Source organism: Tauraco erythrolophus, chromosome 18 (genome assembly GCF_009769465.1).
Source record: "Tauraco erythrolophus isolate bTauEry1 chromosome 18, bTauEry1.pri, whole genome shotgun sequence".
Classification (NCBI taxonomy): Eukaryota; Metazoa; Chordata; class Aves; order Musophagiformes; family Musophagidae; genus Tauraco; species Tauraco erythrolophus.
This window is the reverse complement of record NC_141482.1, coordinates 951,163-966,757: the sequence shown is the minus strand read 5'-3', so window position 1 is coordinate 966,757 and position 15,595 is coordinate 951,163. Positions and strand designations below refer to the sequence as shown.

Below are 15,595 nucleotides of genomic sequence, written 5' to 3'. Positions count from 1 at the left end.
GCTGGGCCATGGCACGATGGGCCCCTCACCACCCGTGATCTCTGCCTCCCTGGAGGGGAGACATTCACAGAGAAAGACCCAAGTCGGAGCAGAGATGTCCGCATCAGGCGGCGAGTTGATCTTTGCTATCCTGGGTGACTTCCTGTACCCCTCCTTGCACCCTCACCCAGGGAGCCCTTCAGCTGCCCAAGGCTCAGCCTGGACCAACCCCTTCGAGATGTCCTCTGTCCCACTGCCACGAAACGCCGCTCGGGCCAGTGCTGCCTCCCGCATTCATAAACCCACGGTTTGGGGTTCCTTGCTGGAAATCTTGAGTCCGAACATCCTAAAAATGCTTCAGCGAAAGCAAGTCTGTGTCCAGGGATGCCTGGTGGCACCAGTGGGTGCCCTGGTGCAGGGTCTCATCCTGCAGCGGAGCTGTGCGGGGCATCCCCGCTCCTGTGGCCTCACTGGTAGGGCATGGGGCGTGGTGTGGGACATGGTGTGGGGCATGGCATGGAGCATGGCATGGGACATGGTGTGGGGCATAGCGTGGGGCTGAGGTGGCTGCACAGCCCCCCCCAGGCTGTAATTAGAGGCAGTAATTAGAGTGCCCCTCTCTGCCCGGTGCTGTGGGGGACTGACAGCAGCGCAGGCAACACAGGCTCGTGTCCCCTCACCATTCCATCCCCCATCCCCGGGCGTTCTGCGGGCGCAGAGGAGGACAGGCCCGTGGTGTGCTGGTGGTGCCCAGCGCGGCACAGCTCCTGGTGCTGAGCTGCTGTTGTCAGCCTCTGCCTGACCCCCGGCATTTCCAGGGAGGTTTTGCTCCAGCTGAAAGGTCACTGGTAAAGTAAAATCAAAACCCAGCAAGCCCTTCCCCTGCCTGCCTGCAGCGGGGCTGGGGCTCCCCTGCCTCCCCGCCATGGCCCGGCTGGCGCTGCCCGTGGCCTTGGCCTGGGCACTGGCTGCCCGGCGTAGAGTGGGGCTGGGGACGTGCAGCTCCATCAAAACCCGTGTCCTGGTTTTGACTGGGACAGAGTTAGTTTGTCTTTTGAGCAGCCACAAGGGCTGTGGTTTGGGTTTAGTCTGGGATTTGTTGTGAGCAGAATGTCGATAGTGCACTGATGGTTACAGCTGGTGCTGGGACATCAAGGACCTTCCAGCTTCCCGTGTTTTTGCCGGTGTGCAGGAGCACAACAGGCTGGGGGGGCATGGCTGGGGCAAAGGGCCCACAACTGCCCTTATGGTTTGAATTTAGATTTAGGATTGAGGGCCAAACTGGCCAATGGGGTATTCCATACCGTGCAGTGTCGTGCCCGGGATGTAGATGAGGGCTGGCTGGGAAGAAGCTCTTGCTCTTTCTGAGGGGGTCTCTCTTGGTCTCACAGACTCTTAGAGCCCTTTCTCTCTCTCTCTCTCTCTCTCTCTCTCTCTTTTTTCCGGCCTCTCACTCATCCAGGATTGCGGAGTCAGGACTTACCTGCTTCAGAATTGCCTGCCAGGATGGCACAGGCATTGGTCACTGGGTGGTGAGGAGGCACACTGCGCCGCTTGTCTGTATATATTACTGTAATTCTGTATGTACACACCTATATATTCATATTTCATCATTATGCTATCATTATTACTTTTAATTTTATATCATTATTATTAAATTGTTCTTATCACAACCCATGAGTCTCCTTCCCTTTTCCCCTTTGATTCTCTTCCCCATTCCCCGGGGGTGGGGAAGGGCAAGCGAGCGGCTGCCTGGTGTTTAGTTGCCGTCTGGGATAAACCACGACCCCCCCTCTTGCAGAGGCTGTGGGGGGTCCCTGCCCGCCGTGCAGCGAGGGGGGGTCAGCACAGAGCAGCTCCCCAGGAGACCCAGCACCTTCCAGTTGTCATGCCCAGGGTCCTGGGCAGCCTGGCACCAGCCACCTCCCCACGTCCCCTCCGCAGGAGAGCCCTGAGCGCGGCAGCCGTAAATATTGTTTGGCGTCCGCGCGGCTAAGCGACTGCTTAGGAACTGAATTACTGCTTAATTGCACAAAATTACACAGAAATTTATTTTCGGAGCAGCAGCAGGTCTGGTCTGACGTGAATCCCTAACAACGTGGCATTGTTTCCCTGGGAAAGGGAGCTGCTGCAGCGCCCGGGTTTGCGCCGGCACCGGGACACAGATCGGTATGGTTTTGCTGGAACAGGTTGAAGATGGGGCTGTGGGGCGCAAACAGCCACACCGGGATGTCCCGGTGTCCCCGGTGCCCCCGATGCCCCCGGCCTCGCCAGGAGCGTGCAGGGGACAGGTGTGCCCGATGGCTCTGGAGCACAGAACCAGTCCCATCCCGGGGGCAAACCAGCCGGTAACTGTCGTCGGTGTTGCAGAAACACCAGCGGCCGCCGCGGCGGGTGTGAAATTTAAGGCAGAAAAGCTCCAGTTTTGCTGGGGGAAAAGAGCTGCCCCAGGAGCTGCCGCCCACGAGCCGGCACTGCGCCGGACACGAGCCCCCGGAGCCATTCACGGGGGCACGGGCATGGGCACTGGGGCCTGACCTCCGCCAAAAGCTGCTTCCCAAAGGCGGACGGTGTTTTCCCAGCCGTTGGTTGGAGGATCCAGCCCCGGGCCCATGGGGAGGGGACCACAGCTGGACACCCGTGACAGAGGGGATGGGGCAAAATAAATCCGGGGGCAGCAAACCCAGCAGGTGCCACACAGGGGTGCTGGGGGGCAATGGGGGGGTCTCAGCATCCCGTGCTGGCTCCTGCTGACCAGCTGGGTCTTGGGGCAGGAAACCTCTGATGGAAGGAGGGATGCAAGGGTCTTGGCCACACTGATGCTGCTGCCCCAAAGCGCCCGTGGCCACGTGGGTGGTGGTGGATAAGAAGGTTCCTGCACAGCACCGTGCATAGCACCCGCCTTGCGCCCGCCCAACTGCTCCCAGGCTTCCGCAAGGCACCAGGAGCTGCTCTGGGATGGCTGGACCAGAGCTCAGGATCATGGGACACATCCTGAGCAAGGGGGAAAGAGGAGTTGGCCCCTGCCCCGGAGCACTCCGACCTTCAGCGGGAGCCCTCGGTGCTCCCAGCTCTCCCTCCAGCTCCGACACCCTCCCGCCTGTTGGCCGTTGCCACCGTTAGAATAAATGGCCAAAATAAACCTAATTTGGCCCTTAACTGTATTTTCTTAATCTGAACGGAAGAGTCCTGCAGTCAATCAGCAGTGGAGTCCCCGAGGGCTCTCGCTGCCGAGGAGTCGTCGAGCCAGCGCTGCGCTAACAAGTATATTAGCTAATGAAAACAGTATTTAAAATAATCACAATATTTCTTTATTTGCATGTAAAGATGACATAATAAAAGATAATTAGCAGCATGTGAAGCAGTTCTACTACTCAATTTTCTCGGTTTAGCTAATTAATTATCTTAGTAAAATGCATCATTATGGCTAATTTTAGAAAATCTAGCAGCTGCAAGGTCATAGTGGGAACAATTTCAATTTGTAATTGGAAGAAACATGAAAGTGAGTCAGATAATCTTTTATTAGATAATAATAATAATGAATCACATGGGCATGTGTATTAAGTACTTTAAGAGGCAGAAAATGCTCTGAATCATTTAATAATGTCATCGAAGGCGCCTCCATCCCGGGCAGCTGGGAGAGCAGGGGGCTCTCGGCCCTTGTCCCTGTGTCCCAGCCCTGGCTCGGGGAAGGCTCCGGTGGGATGTGGGGGCTGGAGCCAAGGGGCTGCTCTGGGTCCCTTCGGCCCCCTCACCCTCCACCCCACCCCAGGGCCTGGGCAGGTGGACGGCAGACAGGGGTGTCGCAGCGGCCCCCCCTCCCTGGGGCTGTCCGTGGGGCTGCCCTGGACCCCCCTCGCTGACAGCAGAGCAGCCCGAGGCTGGCCGAGGTGGGGGCTGGGGTGGTGGGGCTGTGGGACCCCCCAGCATGAGGGGGGAGGAAGGGACTGTGCTGATGGATAACGGCTCCAGGCACAGGTGGTGCTGGGGACGCTGGAGGTGGTGCTGGGGGAGGCACAGCCCAGTCTGGCGCTGGGGCTGAGACGAGCTGGGGACGGAGCACAGGACCCCTGGGCCAGTCCCCAACGGACCCACAGACCCCCCATACCACAGACCCACGTACGGCCCCATACCCCCAGCCCTTCTGGGACACCCTGCAGTGGGGCGCGGTTTTACCACCCAAAAGCAGCCAGATCCCCCCGGAGCTGGTGACAGCGAAGGTACCAATGCACTGTGGCTCCCCCCATCCCGCTGGCGCCAGCGCCGGGGGCAGCCCACCAGCCCTTCCCTCTGCCACCAGGATGAACTGGCCCATCTCCGCCTTTCCCAGTAAAACCTTCGTAAGAAAACCCAGCTGAGCGCCAGAGCCACAGTGCATCGCCCTGTCCTGCTGCCCCCCCGTCGGGGTTAAAGAGTTTAACCCCTGGGGTTAAACAGAGCCGGGACCCCCGTGCAGGGCAGGTGGTTTTGGCACAGCACATGTGATAAAGTGGAAAACATCGCTGCACTTGCAGGAAGCAGAAGCAGGTTGAAACATCGCGTGTGCCCGGGTGAGTCTCCACCCAACTGCCCTCAGCCGCTGCCGTGCCCCCTGTGCCACCCGTAGCTTCTGGAGCAGCACTGGGAACAAGAGGTCTTCCCCAAAGCAGCATGCAGAGCCGAACCATCACCCCAGCCAGGGCTGAGACCCCCGGGATGCTCCTGGTTGCCGTGGCAACACGCTGCCCTCCTCCATGATGCTGCGATGGGGCCCGTAGTCACGGTGATGACCTAACCCACAGCCCCGGGGTGCCCAATGGCCCCCGCAGCACTGGGGTGCCCAGTCAACGTGGCCTGTGGACATCCCAGCGTCACCGGCACAGCCCAGGGACACGCCGGTGGCACCGACATAGTCCAGCGATGCTCTGGCAGCACCGGCAGAGCCCAGGGTCACCCCATCAGCATGTGCCTGGTCCGGGGACACCCCATCGGCACCGACAGCCCGGGGACACCCATGGCACCCCCACTGCCTGGGGGACACCCCGTTGGCACCCACCACCGAAGTGGGTGTGTGGGAGGACCCCCGTAGATGCAGCTCAGCCCAGCTCCACCTTCAGCCTCTCACGCCCCTCCCGGCGGACGCACGTTCACTGCCAGCGGCCGAAGAATATTTTCTCGGCTTAAAGCAGTAACTAAATTGCATTTTGCCCTGGAAAATTATTTGTAACGCAATTTGGCTCCATTTGTGGTCAGGATTAGTTGTGCTGCAGCAAGAAAAACGGGTGTATTGGGCGTCAGCGTGTGGTGTTGCTCCTGCCTCCGCTCGGCGAGTTTGTAGGAATTGAGCTGACGAAGAGGATGGTGGAGGGCGCTGAGGAAGAGACGTCTCTTCTGCATCTGCCGTGGCAAAGCTCCCGAGTCCCTCCCCTCACCGGGGCTGGGCAGGACACGAGGTGCAGGATGGCCGCGGGGTGCTGCCCGCTCAATTAACAGCGAATTAGAAATTAATTCTCATTTCTGGCCATGGTGGAGGGCAAGACCGACGGCCCTCGGGCTTCCCCTTAGTTGAGGTTTCCAGCCTCCCCAACAGCTCAGCACTGGCAGATCCCTCCCAACACCCGTCCTGGGCTGGGAGGTGCCCTCAGCCCCCCGAGCGGACCCTGTTCCTGCCGGGAGCTCCCACGGGCACTCTGAACCATCGCTCGGGGCTGCCGAGCAGGATGGTGCTGAGGAACCGGGGCTGCCATCCCACCCTCACCGGCACGCCGGGGCCGGCACGTCGGCAGAGCTGCGGGCAGCTCCCACGAGAGGGTTTGGATGTCGCTGTGAGTCAGGGTCAGGTTCGGAAGCTGGGGGCATCCCACGGTCACCGGCACAGCTCGGTGCTACCGAGCTAGCCCAGCCCGAGGCTACCAGCAGATTTATCAATAAAACTGGGGAAAAAAGAGGGGTGCTGGCAGCAGCCTGGGGTGGGAAGCGCTGGTGCAGGATGAGTCCACAGCAGCCCACGTGGCAGGAGGGATTTGGGCTGCTGGGTGACTTGCCACCGGACCACCCAAACTTCAGCACAGTCAAGCCCAAGTCCGTTTATCCAGGGACAAAGAGCTGGTCCACTTTGGGCCGAAAACCTGTGTTATGAGAACCTCAGTGAAGAGGAGGATTTTTGAGAAGGAGCAGACATTGGCTGAAGAGCAGCTCCCTGCACCACCAGAAGCTGCACTCTGCGAAATGAAAACTGGGGAAAAGCCACCGGGAAAGTGATGGGAAGAAGCTTGTAGCAAGAGGTAAGCCCAGCGGGCAAGGACAGCCAAGGGTTCCCAGCCCCGCTCTGCCTGCTGCCTTTTGCTTCCGTTGTGAGGAAGAAGAAAGCATCAGGCCTCCAGACGCAAGCCCAGGAAGCCCTTCTACGTGCCAGGGCTGCAGAGAAAGATATTTGGTATTTGCTGTTCCTCAGGGATGGGTGTTGGGGCTGGTGCTGTTTAACGTCTTTGTCAGCGACACAGACAGTGGGATCGAGGGCGCCCTGAGCACGTTTGCTGACAACACCAACTGTGTGGTGTGGTGGACACGCTGGAGGGAAGGGAGCACCTCTGCTCTGGAGACAGGCTGAGAGAGTTGGGGCTGTTCAGCCTGGAGAAGAGAAGGCTCCGGGGATACCTTCCAGCACCTTCCAGCACCTAAAGGGCCTACAGGAAAGCTGGAGAGGGGCTTTGGACACGGGTGTGTAGTGACAGGCCACAGGGCAATGGCTTTGAACTGAAAGAGGGGAGATTTCCATGAGATCTAAGGAAGAAATTTTTCACTGTGAGGGTGGTGAGGCACTGGCACAGGTTGCGCAGAGAAGCTGTGGCTGCCCCATCCCTGGCAGTGTTCAAGGCCAGGTTGGATGAGGCTTTGGGCAACCTGGGGTAGTGGAAGGTGTCCCTGCCCATGGCAGGGGGGCTGGGACTGGATGATCTTGAAAGTCCCTTCCAGTCTAAACCATTCTACAACTCTATGATATGACTCTGTATTTAACTATTTACCACTTATTTCTGTGACTCTTCAGAGTTCAGTGTGGGACCTGCCCTAACCTTCCCTGGGAGCAATGTGGTGAGCAGCTGGGGAAGGTGGCACCTGCTGAAGTTATCAAACATGGAGCTGGCAGGGACACCAACGTTCCCCTTGCCCTGTTTGAGGTTTCTGCAAGGGTCAGTTGAGGGTTTTTGTTCCAGCCCTCAGGTGAGTTGATGCGTGGCCAGCTCATACAAGGCCAACAGCTCAAAGGCAGCATCTCACGTTAGAAGCTGCTGTGAAGGCGAAGTGCCACGGCCAATGCAGGGTGACTACCCGGTAACCTCCACCGAGCACTGAGACACAGAGCCAGGGCCCTGCCGGACCGAACACCGCAGCCCTGACCCAGGGAACCCACAGCGAGGGTCAGCCAGAGCTTGTCACCTCCCTGGGAGCGTAGAGATGGCGGTTGGGCTGGACGCTGGAGGGGCACTGACAAGCCCTACCCTATACCACGGGTTTCCTGAGCTTCCCTCGTTCCCCAGAGCTCGCTGCGTCGCCTTCGTAGGACACCGGACTCTCCTGCGCCGCTGCCCAGCTCTTCTCCTAATCCCAACCACTGAGAAGTCAAATCTTCATCCTCACGGCAGTAAGAGCTGTCTCCAGCGCTCACCAGATTCCGCGCTGCGTTTTAACCGCGCGGCTTTGCCGCAGCCCCTTCCCCAGCACCGCTGGCGGCGTGTCTGCGGGGCGTCCGCGCAGCGGGGGGACCCGCGCCCCACGTCGGAAGCGGCGCCCTGAGCACGGCAGGAGCAGTGGCTCCCCCTTCAAGGCTGTTCCGACCCCTCCGCTCCCCACGCCGCCGAGACCCAACGTGATTTCCTGAAACACGGGCTGGGGCGCTGTTACCATAGCGGCTGCGATTTTACTACATCCATCTGCTGTTTCCCTGCCAAACATCTCCACGGGCTGCTGACTTCAACCGAAGGCATTGGGAAACATTACAAATCGACAACTGCAAAGTTACTAGATAAGAATCTTTAAAATTTATTGGACTAATTGTGTTACATTCAATATTTGATGTGTTTCTCCTGGACAAAGAATTGGCATAAATACAAACAAGCCTTTGTGTGCCTTCCCTAAACAAATAAGAGATAAAGTACTAGAGACGAGGGAACATAGTTCACATCTTCATATTTACATTTTTGCCTTTACTTTACAACTTAGCGCCAGGAATATTTACAGAAAAATACAATAAGAACAAAAAGATCGTGTCTTGGCAACATACAGAAATTCATACAAATTGTATATGATTTGAAGCACATGATATCCGGCATTCTCGTTTCTAATTGCTCCTGATAAAATCCATGTGGAAAAGGTCTGTGTTTGCCTTCCAAGACATCACGCAACTACACAATCCTTAAAGCCCATCGACTTTGTCTGTGAGATTGGAATTTAGTTCTCTCGTCTTCCCGGGCGCGCAGAAGCTCGCGGGAAGGAAGCGCAGACGCCTGTGGAGAACCCGGCACACGCGTCCCTGCGGCCTCGTGCCCACGCTGCTGCCCACACAGACACCTCCATTTCCACAGGCACCGTCCTCCCCAGCTCCTGCTCGCTGCGAGGTCCTCACACCTTTTTAAAAAGCATCTTTAAGAGAACTGCTTTTCTTTCAAAGAGAGTCTTTACTAAGGTACTAAAATTTCTGTAATTTCAACACTGTTCAACAAGGTGATGCCGCTCCCCCCTCCTTGCGCACCCGTAAAAGGGTGCCCCCATTGAACGCGGAATTATGAGCCCAAGCAGAAGCTCTTGGGGAAGGAGAAAGTCTCCGTTGAGTTATGACGCAAACGTTGCGACTCGGCTTTTGCAGCGCCGTGCTGCCCGCGGGGCCGCGCCGACGTCGCGCCGGGCGCAAAGCAGGCGGCCGGTCCCGTCGCCTCTAATCAACGGGAACACAAGCCTGAGCCGCGCAAAAAACCCAACGCGGCAGTTGGTGATGAAAAAAGAAGTCTGGGTACTTGACTAACGTTCTTGTAACCACAACCGAAGTACGTACGTCCCGCTTGCGCTAACCTCCCGGGGAAGAGCTCAAGGCTGCACCCTGGCCTAGCTGAAGGCATCGGGGTTCGGCCGCTGACTTCGGCAGGACGAGGATTTCACTCCCAAATCGGGGTTTTGCATTTTATCCCCAAGTCAGAGACCCCCCTGCGCGCAGGGGAAGGAGGGATGCTCCCTGCAGGCACTCCCACCGGCACAGGTGTGCCGGGGCCGTGACCGGCACCGCACCAAGCGGGACGGCAGCACGTTTCTGTAACCACAACATTTTCATACTGAACTATGGCTCTCCTGAAGGTTCACCTTCCCGAACAGTGAAAGCCAACACGCACGGTCGGGTCGTACCACCGGCGTGCGAGGTGTTAACCGGATGGTTTTACGGATTGAACGGAGCCCGTTGTGACGCTTGCACCCCGGCAGCAGGACGAGCAGCAATAACCTGGGCAAAGCCACCTTCGTTCAAGCCTACTGGGAAGCTGCACGGCTCCCAGCGTTGCTCCTGCTGGGGTGGGTGCCAAACACGGACACAGACCCAAGCCGACTCCTCAGCCAAGCGTGAACCTTCTTAAAAAGTGAATTTTTCAGGCGGTTCGTTTGGCTATCTGGGACTTTGCAGACAATACCCCGGGATTCCCCAAATGCCTTTCCGTTACTGACCGTGCCAGAATGCCTGAAGGAAGTATCTTTTGCAGCTCACTGCTCTATAAACCAACGACTTTGCATGTAAGATACACTCAGCTATGGCAGGTGGGTTCTGTCGTTACCTTACTGAGGATGTGCCGACGTCTGAGTGCTCAGTATGTCTATCTCTTACACATGCACTGGTCATGCCTTTGAAATCGGTGGGCTAAAGTGTGTTTGGCCATCAATTAACCCAACAGGTGCATACAAAATGTGGGTAAATTTAGTGTCCGTGCATTAAATCGATACTGGCGAGGGGTTGGCAGAGGGATGAAGCTGCCCGAGTTTCCCTTCACACCTCGGCCAACACTCCCCATGCGGCTGCTCCTGCAGTCTGCAGCCCGGCACCGCGCAGCCCGGGCACCACGCTCGCTTCGACACGGCTTTTCTTTACATGTTTCCTTTTTCCACTTGTGATTCACCTGGATCAAACCCCAGAGCCCGTGAGTTGAGAGGCTGGCGTGCTCGTCCCCTGCAACAAGCACACCCCACCCAAAACCCCTTGGGTTGACACCCTGAAAGTCCTTTCAGGTCGAGTTTTAGGGGCCTGTGTTTCCATTAACTCTTTGTGAAAAACCACAGGGAAAGACAGGCGCAGGGCACGTCCCTGGCAGGCAAGTTGTAAGGAAACAATTAAGACTGTTTCAGGTCAGAACTGTTGCAAAAAGTAACACTGAAATACCAAAATTAAATGACTGACAGATACTAGTGCAACGCATATCAAAGAGCTAATAAAAGCACTTCCGGAATAACGTGAGGAGCTCCCCAGATTCCTGCCCACACTCACGCTCTTACGTTACCTGCCTACTGGAAGGAAAAGGACACACGCTGCTGCCAGCAATCCCACACCGCACCCACCGGGAGCACCAGCGATGGTCCATTACTGCAACACCAGGTGAGACTGTGCTGGGAGCTGGAACGGGCTCCCAAGGCTGCTGGTGCCCTTGGCACCTTCTACATTCCCAGTATGAAATTTGTAGTTGTAAACATCTTTTCCCAGCACATCCTTTAAGTCCAGAACGCACCAAATCCACACTCTGAAAATGAAAACTCCTGACCTAGGCGAAAGGGAACCGCTGAGCATGAGAGAGCACAGCAGATTCCAAACAACTTGGAGTTCTAACTCCAAAGGGGCTTTCAGGGAATGGCAAGTTAATGGGGAAAAAGAAGAATTCTTCAATTTTCTTTCTGAGTTGTTTTAGTCTGTTTAACAGGAGCTTCTGAAAAGTGTTGTAGAAGCTGCGAAAGCTGCTTGTGCTATAAATATCAGGCAGGAGGCAGCCCCAGAATCTCAGATTTCAATCCAATGGAAGGGAAGCAAGTGATGTTTACACTTTTTATGGAAATGGTGAGTAGGTGATACAGACACTTCAAAATAAATTAAGCAGTTGCACAAAAAAAAAATTTAAAAATCAAGCTACTAAAATTAAATGTGACATTTTGCAACAGATCTGAAAGTCATAACCTTGTTTTTACATAACCAAGAGCTCTCATCTAGTAACAACTTCTGTTGGAAAGTCAGGTAATTCCAGGTGGTGTTTGTTGTCAGCAGGATAGAAACCTCCTAAGTGGATGGACTCGCTCCCACCACGGAGGGAACCGTAGAACACAGCACCTGGCTATGAACTTCACGACCTGGTGTTTCCAAGCAGTTTTCCTCCTCTTGCTTTCGGTACACAAACTGGTCAGAAGCAGCAAAGGATCTTCTGCTGAGCTCGGAAGCGGGGCTGAAAATGTCTTTTAAGTCCTTGCAGGGATAGCTAATGCTCTGGAGCAGACTCCCTCCTCGAAGGAGAGATCCTGCTCCCTTCTCCTTTAACACGTGGGTTGCAGGGAGATGTCTGAAGGCAGGTTTGTTTGTATTTCGTTTTCCATCCTTATACGCAGAGATGGTTTTGTTTTGATTGTTTTCCTCTCACAGAATGAGACACTTACAGTTCCTAATTAGTCTGGAATAGATGATTGGGTGAAGAGATTATGTTGTTAGCATCCAGGGAGACTGGAAATAAGTAATCTTTTGAGGGAAGGTGAATTAAGTCAATATCCCAACTGCAATGTTTTGGATTCGTTTCTCATTCCTCCCACATGGTATCTGCTGACTTGTGCTAGAATATAATTTCCTGAATTCCAGAGGGCTGAGGAAATTTGTTGTTGTTATTTAACCGTTTTCATTACTGTAGCCACCAAGCTCTGATCTAATTGTCCTGGAAGGATAACGACCTAGGGGTTGCAGTTCTTGAGCCCAACCTCCTGGAAAAGTGAGGTATAAAATTCTGGCTCCAGCTGCCTGTTCCGGTATTTGTTGACAATGTCTGCTATCTTCTGTTTTCGGCGGACATGTGGGGGGTTGTATGAATCACTCTCCAGCCTCTTTCTCCGACAGATATTTATTACCGTCTGCCTCACTAAAAAACCTGAAAAAGAAACAACATTTGAATCAAGTTTAAACAAATTCGAGCCCGTGTTCCTTTGCTGGCTTCACAGCTAAAGACAACGTCGGGTTCTGTCCCATCCAGAAACCCCGGGGAGATGCTCAGCACCACCAAGTCAAGCACTCTTCTCAACAAGTAGTTGGTCATGGATAACCATGGTCCCCAGGCCTGTAAGGACATTTTACTGTGAAAATGAGTAAGGAAAGAAACTAAGTCAGCGGCACCCTAAACTGGCTGAAGGAGGAAGAGTTCTCTGCTTTGCCAGAGCCAAGCACCTGTCTGCAAGAGCACCCTCAGGACCAAGAGGGGAAAGAATCCAGGGCAGCTAATACAAGACTCGCAGTGCTACAGCCCCTGGCCATGGCACACGAGGACACATGGAGCTCAGGCAGGCCCTGAGGTCACACCGGGTGATGCCAGGGGAGCCTTCAGAAAGAAAAAAAAAAAGTACCCATCAGTGCTTTTTGCCAGCAGGAACGGCAGAGACTTCCCCTTGGAACAGGGGACAAGGAAAGACTTGATGGGTTGTGGCTGCAAACAGGTTTCTCTTCCTCTCGCTGCTTTGCCACTGTTACCTCTCCGCAACCCCTCCTGCTGCACATGGCAGCGAGGAGAAGGTGGGGAACCAAAGCAGTGACTTTGGTCAAAGCTGGCAGCGGACTTGATCCTGTTTCATTCCAAAATGAGATTCATGTGCCTCTAACGACCTAAGGGTCTGTTAACTCCTTTGCTTTTCACAAGCGCTTTCATAAGGCAGAAACAAGCAGTGTCTTCCTTATTCAGAGGACTTGATTCCTGACTGCACACAAATCACACCTGCTGAACTCAGAGACGAGATGAATTTCATTATATTTCACTCTGATGCAACTGAAAAACCAGCCCAACTCTAGGAAAACACACCTGGTTCTTTTTCAGTACAAACCATTGCCAACAGCTGAATTCACAAATGTTACTTAAAGGCTCAGTCTGGCTTCAATTGATTTCCCCATCACTGAATTAAACATGCAAAAACCAGAACCTGGAAGTCACCAACAGACCCCTACAGCACTAGTTTTATGGCTATGTACAAGTATCCTCATGTTCATTTATTCATTCTGCTCTGCCTCATGAATCGCTCTCACTGCAGGGAGATTTCCAGGTGTTGAGGCTGCAGTAGCACAGACACCAAGACAGACCCATTAACCCATCCAGGAACACAGGAAAAGCAGAGAGCACACACAGACCCCTGCTAACATGTGCTTGCATAGTAGGTTAAGTATTTTTATTGGACACGTTAGAAAATCCTCAATTGCTGTGGCTTTTCACGGCTATCCGGCTTCTAAACCGGAAGGAACACACACAGCATGCCAGCACGGTCCGAAAATTCAGCAGTACCCTCTGGCAGCCAAGCAGCACTCGGCTCTCAGTGATAAACACCAGGGTCACACTGCTGGTCTCTCTTATCTAAACCACAGGCATTTACCTTTGCCTTCCACCATTCCCAGTTCCAACCCTTCACTTCCCTCCTACTCCAACGCAGTGGAGCTGTTACACTGTCAGCCAAGTGCTGACCACCTGCTCCCTCTGCTGTTCCTGCAAATTCTCTTCTGCCGTGCCCAATACTTCTTCCAGGGAAAGGTTCCAGACCATGTATTCTGCAGATATATTATTATTAAAAAATAAATCAAAACATGAGCTTTACTAAAAACCTTTAGCTTACCGAGAGCTCTCCTACTGACTATCATTCCGTCCACCAACGGGATAACCATATTGAATTTCCCAGTTGCTCCTTGTAGTTTTATCCTGAATAAGCCAGTGTTTAAAGGATGGATGAAGATCACAGGAACTTCTTTCTCGGGAGTGGTAGATCTTAAGGGAAAAACCACAGCTGTTAAATCAGTTTTATAGCACTGTTTCAATTAATCTATAGATGGAAATTGACCACTTGAAGTGTTAAAGGAATGTTAAAAAATGTCTTGTGGCTAAACCAGGACTCCTGTGTGGATGCTCTGGACTTCAGAAGGGTGTATCAACTACTGTTTCTATGATCTTCCTTCACCACAGAATTTGGGAGTCCTGCAGACAGGGCTTTAAGCCTCACAGCACATACACAGCATTAACTGCCTCACAAGGGAGTAAATCAGGAGGGAGGCTAATCACAGACTCAGGATAAAAACTACACATTTTCTGTTCCTTAATTTATGTTTAAACTGCAGCGATATGAAAAGAGCTCTTCCCTTTTTTCATCAACAAAAAAAATTCCATTGAGGAAACTCATCTGTTTTTTTTAACATGACTGCCTAGAGTTTTCAGGGCTGCCAGTAAAAGCTGAAGAATGCAAATAATTTGTCATGACTTCTAAATTGCAGCCTAAACTGTTGTCCACGAGAATCAAAAAAAAAAAAGAGAAAATACGAGCAGTCTTACCTCAGGGAAGTGCTACTATTGGCTGTAGTTTCCACACCAGTGCTAGTCTCAGACACCAGATCAGGGAGGGGGAAGTTTTCTGTAAGAAGAAGATGCACTGAATAAAGTTTATCTACCCCAATTTTTGTTTTGTTTTTGTACAACAAAAGATTATTTATCTTCAGTCGAAACCACGCAGTACTCAAGCATTTATACCACGGATGTTCTTGCACTGCCAGTGACGCCAGTTCTTTGGTTTCAGCTTAAGCATTCACGGAGTGCACAGACACATCTCAGCCATCCTGTGCTCAACAGATGAGGTAACACATGTCCCAGACCCCCCAGTCTCTCAGTCCCAAAGGTCCAAATCTCTAGAGGAACAGTGAAAGCAGGAGGAGAAGTACTTTAATCACAAAAAGAGCTTTCCAATTATTATTCAACAGCATCTTCACCTACCCACAAGTAATGGACCTCGAGAACAGTGCTGGGCATTTCAAACGACACCACTCACATCCGCCGTTCCCTTGAGCCTGCTCCAACAAGCACGGTACTGTTTCTGGAATCCAAGCTCTGCAGATCCTCCCCATAACTCACAACTCTGCTGCCGAGTGCTTGGTACCAAGTGACAGGATAACACAGACGCAGGAGGAAGAAGTAAGAACTCGGATCCCTGGAAGGAGCTGTGGCACTTCCCGTCCCCTCGTTCAGGGGCAGGAACCGAGATGTTGAGAGTCACTCACAAAAGTGCAGTTCAGATGGCAGGATAGTGCCGACATCTCTTCCAGCAGAAAGAGTATAAGGCCTCAAAACACCTTTTGCCATCAGAGCTGGGATGCCAAGAGTACACAAAGCTGGAGCCAGCAGATGGAGAGCATGGAGGGCCATGGAAGTACTTTGAGATGGAGCAAGAAGGAGGGCAGGCAGTTGGCACAGACTACAACGTGACAGCTTTTCCACCGTCCAGATTCAAAGATGTACCAGAAGCATAAGGCAAAAGCCAAGAACACGAGGAGCATAAGGCAAAGCCTCTGGGCTACAAGCCACTTGCAAGAGCTGCCACCCCCCTGCCCCAAATCCAACTGCCACACTTA

General features: G+C 53.5%; 1 protein-coding gene across 5 annotated transcripts in view; it reads right to left on the bottom strand.

Annotated features, from left to right (window-relative positions):
• Nucleotides 1-10,006: 10,006 nt before the first annotated feature.
• Nucleotides 10,007-15,595, bottom strand: part of RALGAPB (Ral GTPase activating protein non-catalytic subunit beta) — a 67,681-nt gene continuing 62,092 nt past the window's right edge. For all 5 annotated transcript variants that reach the window (XM_086622643.1, XM_086622641.1, XM_086622644.1 and 2 more), the window contains 3 exons: nt 14,526-14,604; nt 13,819-13,967; nt 10,007-12,101 (listed from right to left, as the gene is read on the bottom strand). In XM_086622643.1, coding sequence (XP_086478769.1) covers nt 11,908-12,101; nt 13,819-13,967; nt 14,526-14,604 — 422 coding nt within the window. In that variant the 3' untranslated portion in view covers nt 10,007-11,907. The remainder of the gene's footprint in view (nt 12,102-13,818; nt 13,968-14,525; nt 14,605-15,595) is intronic.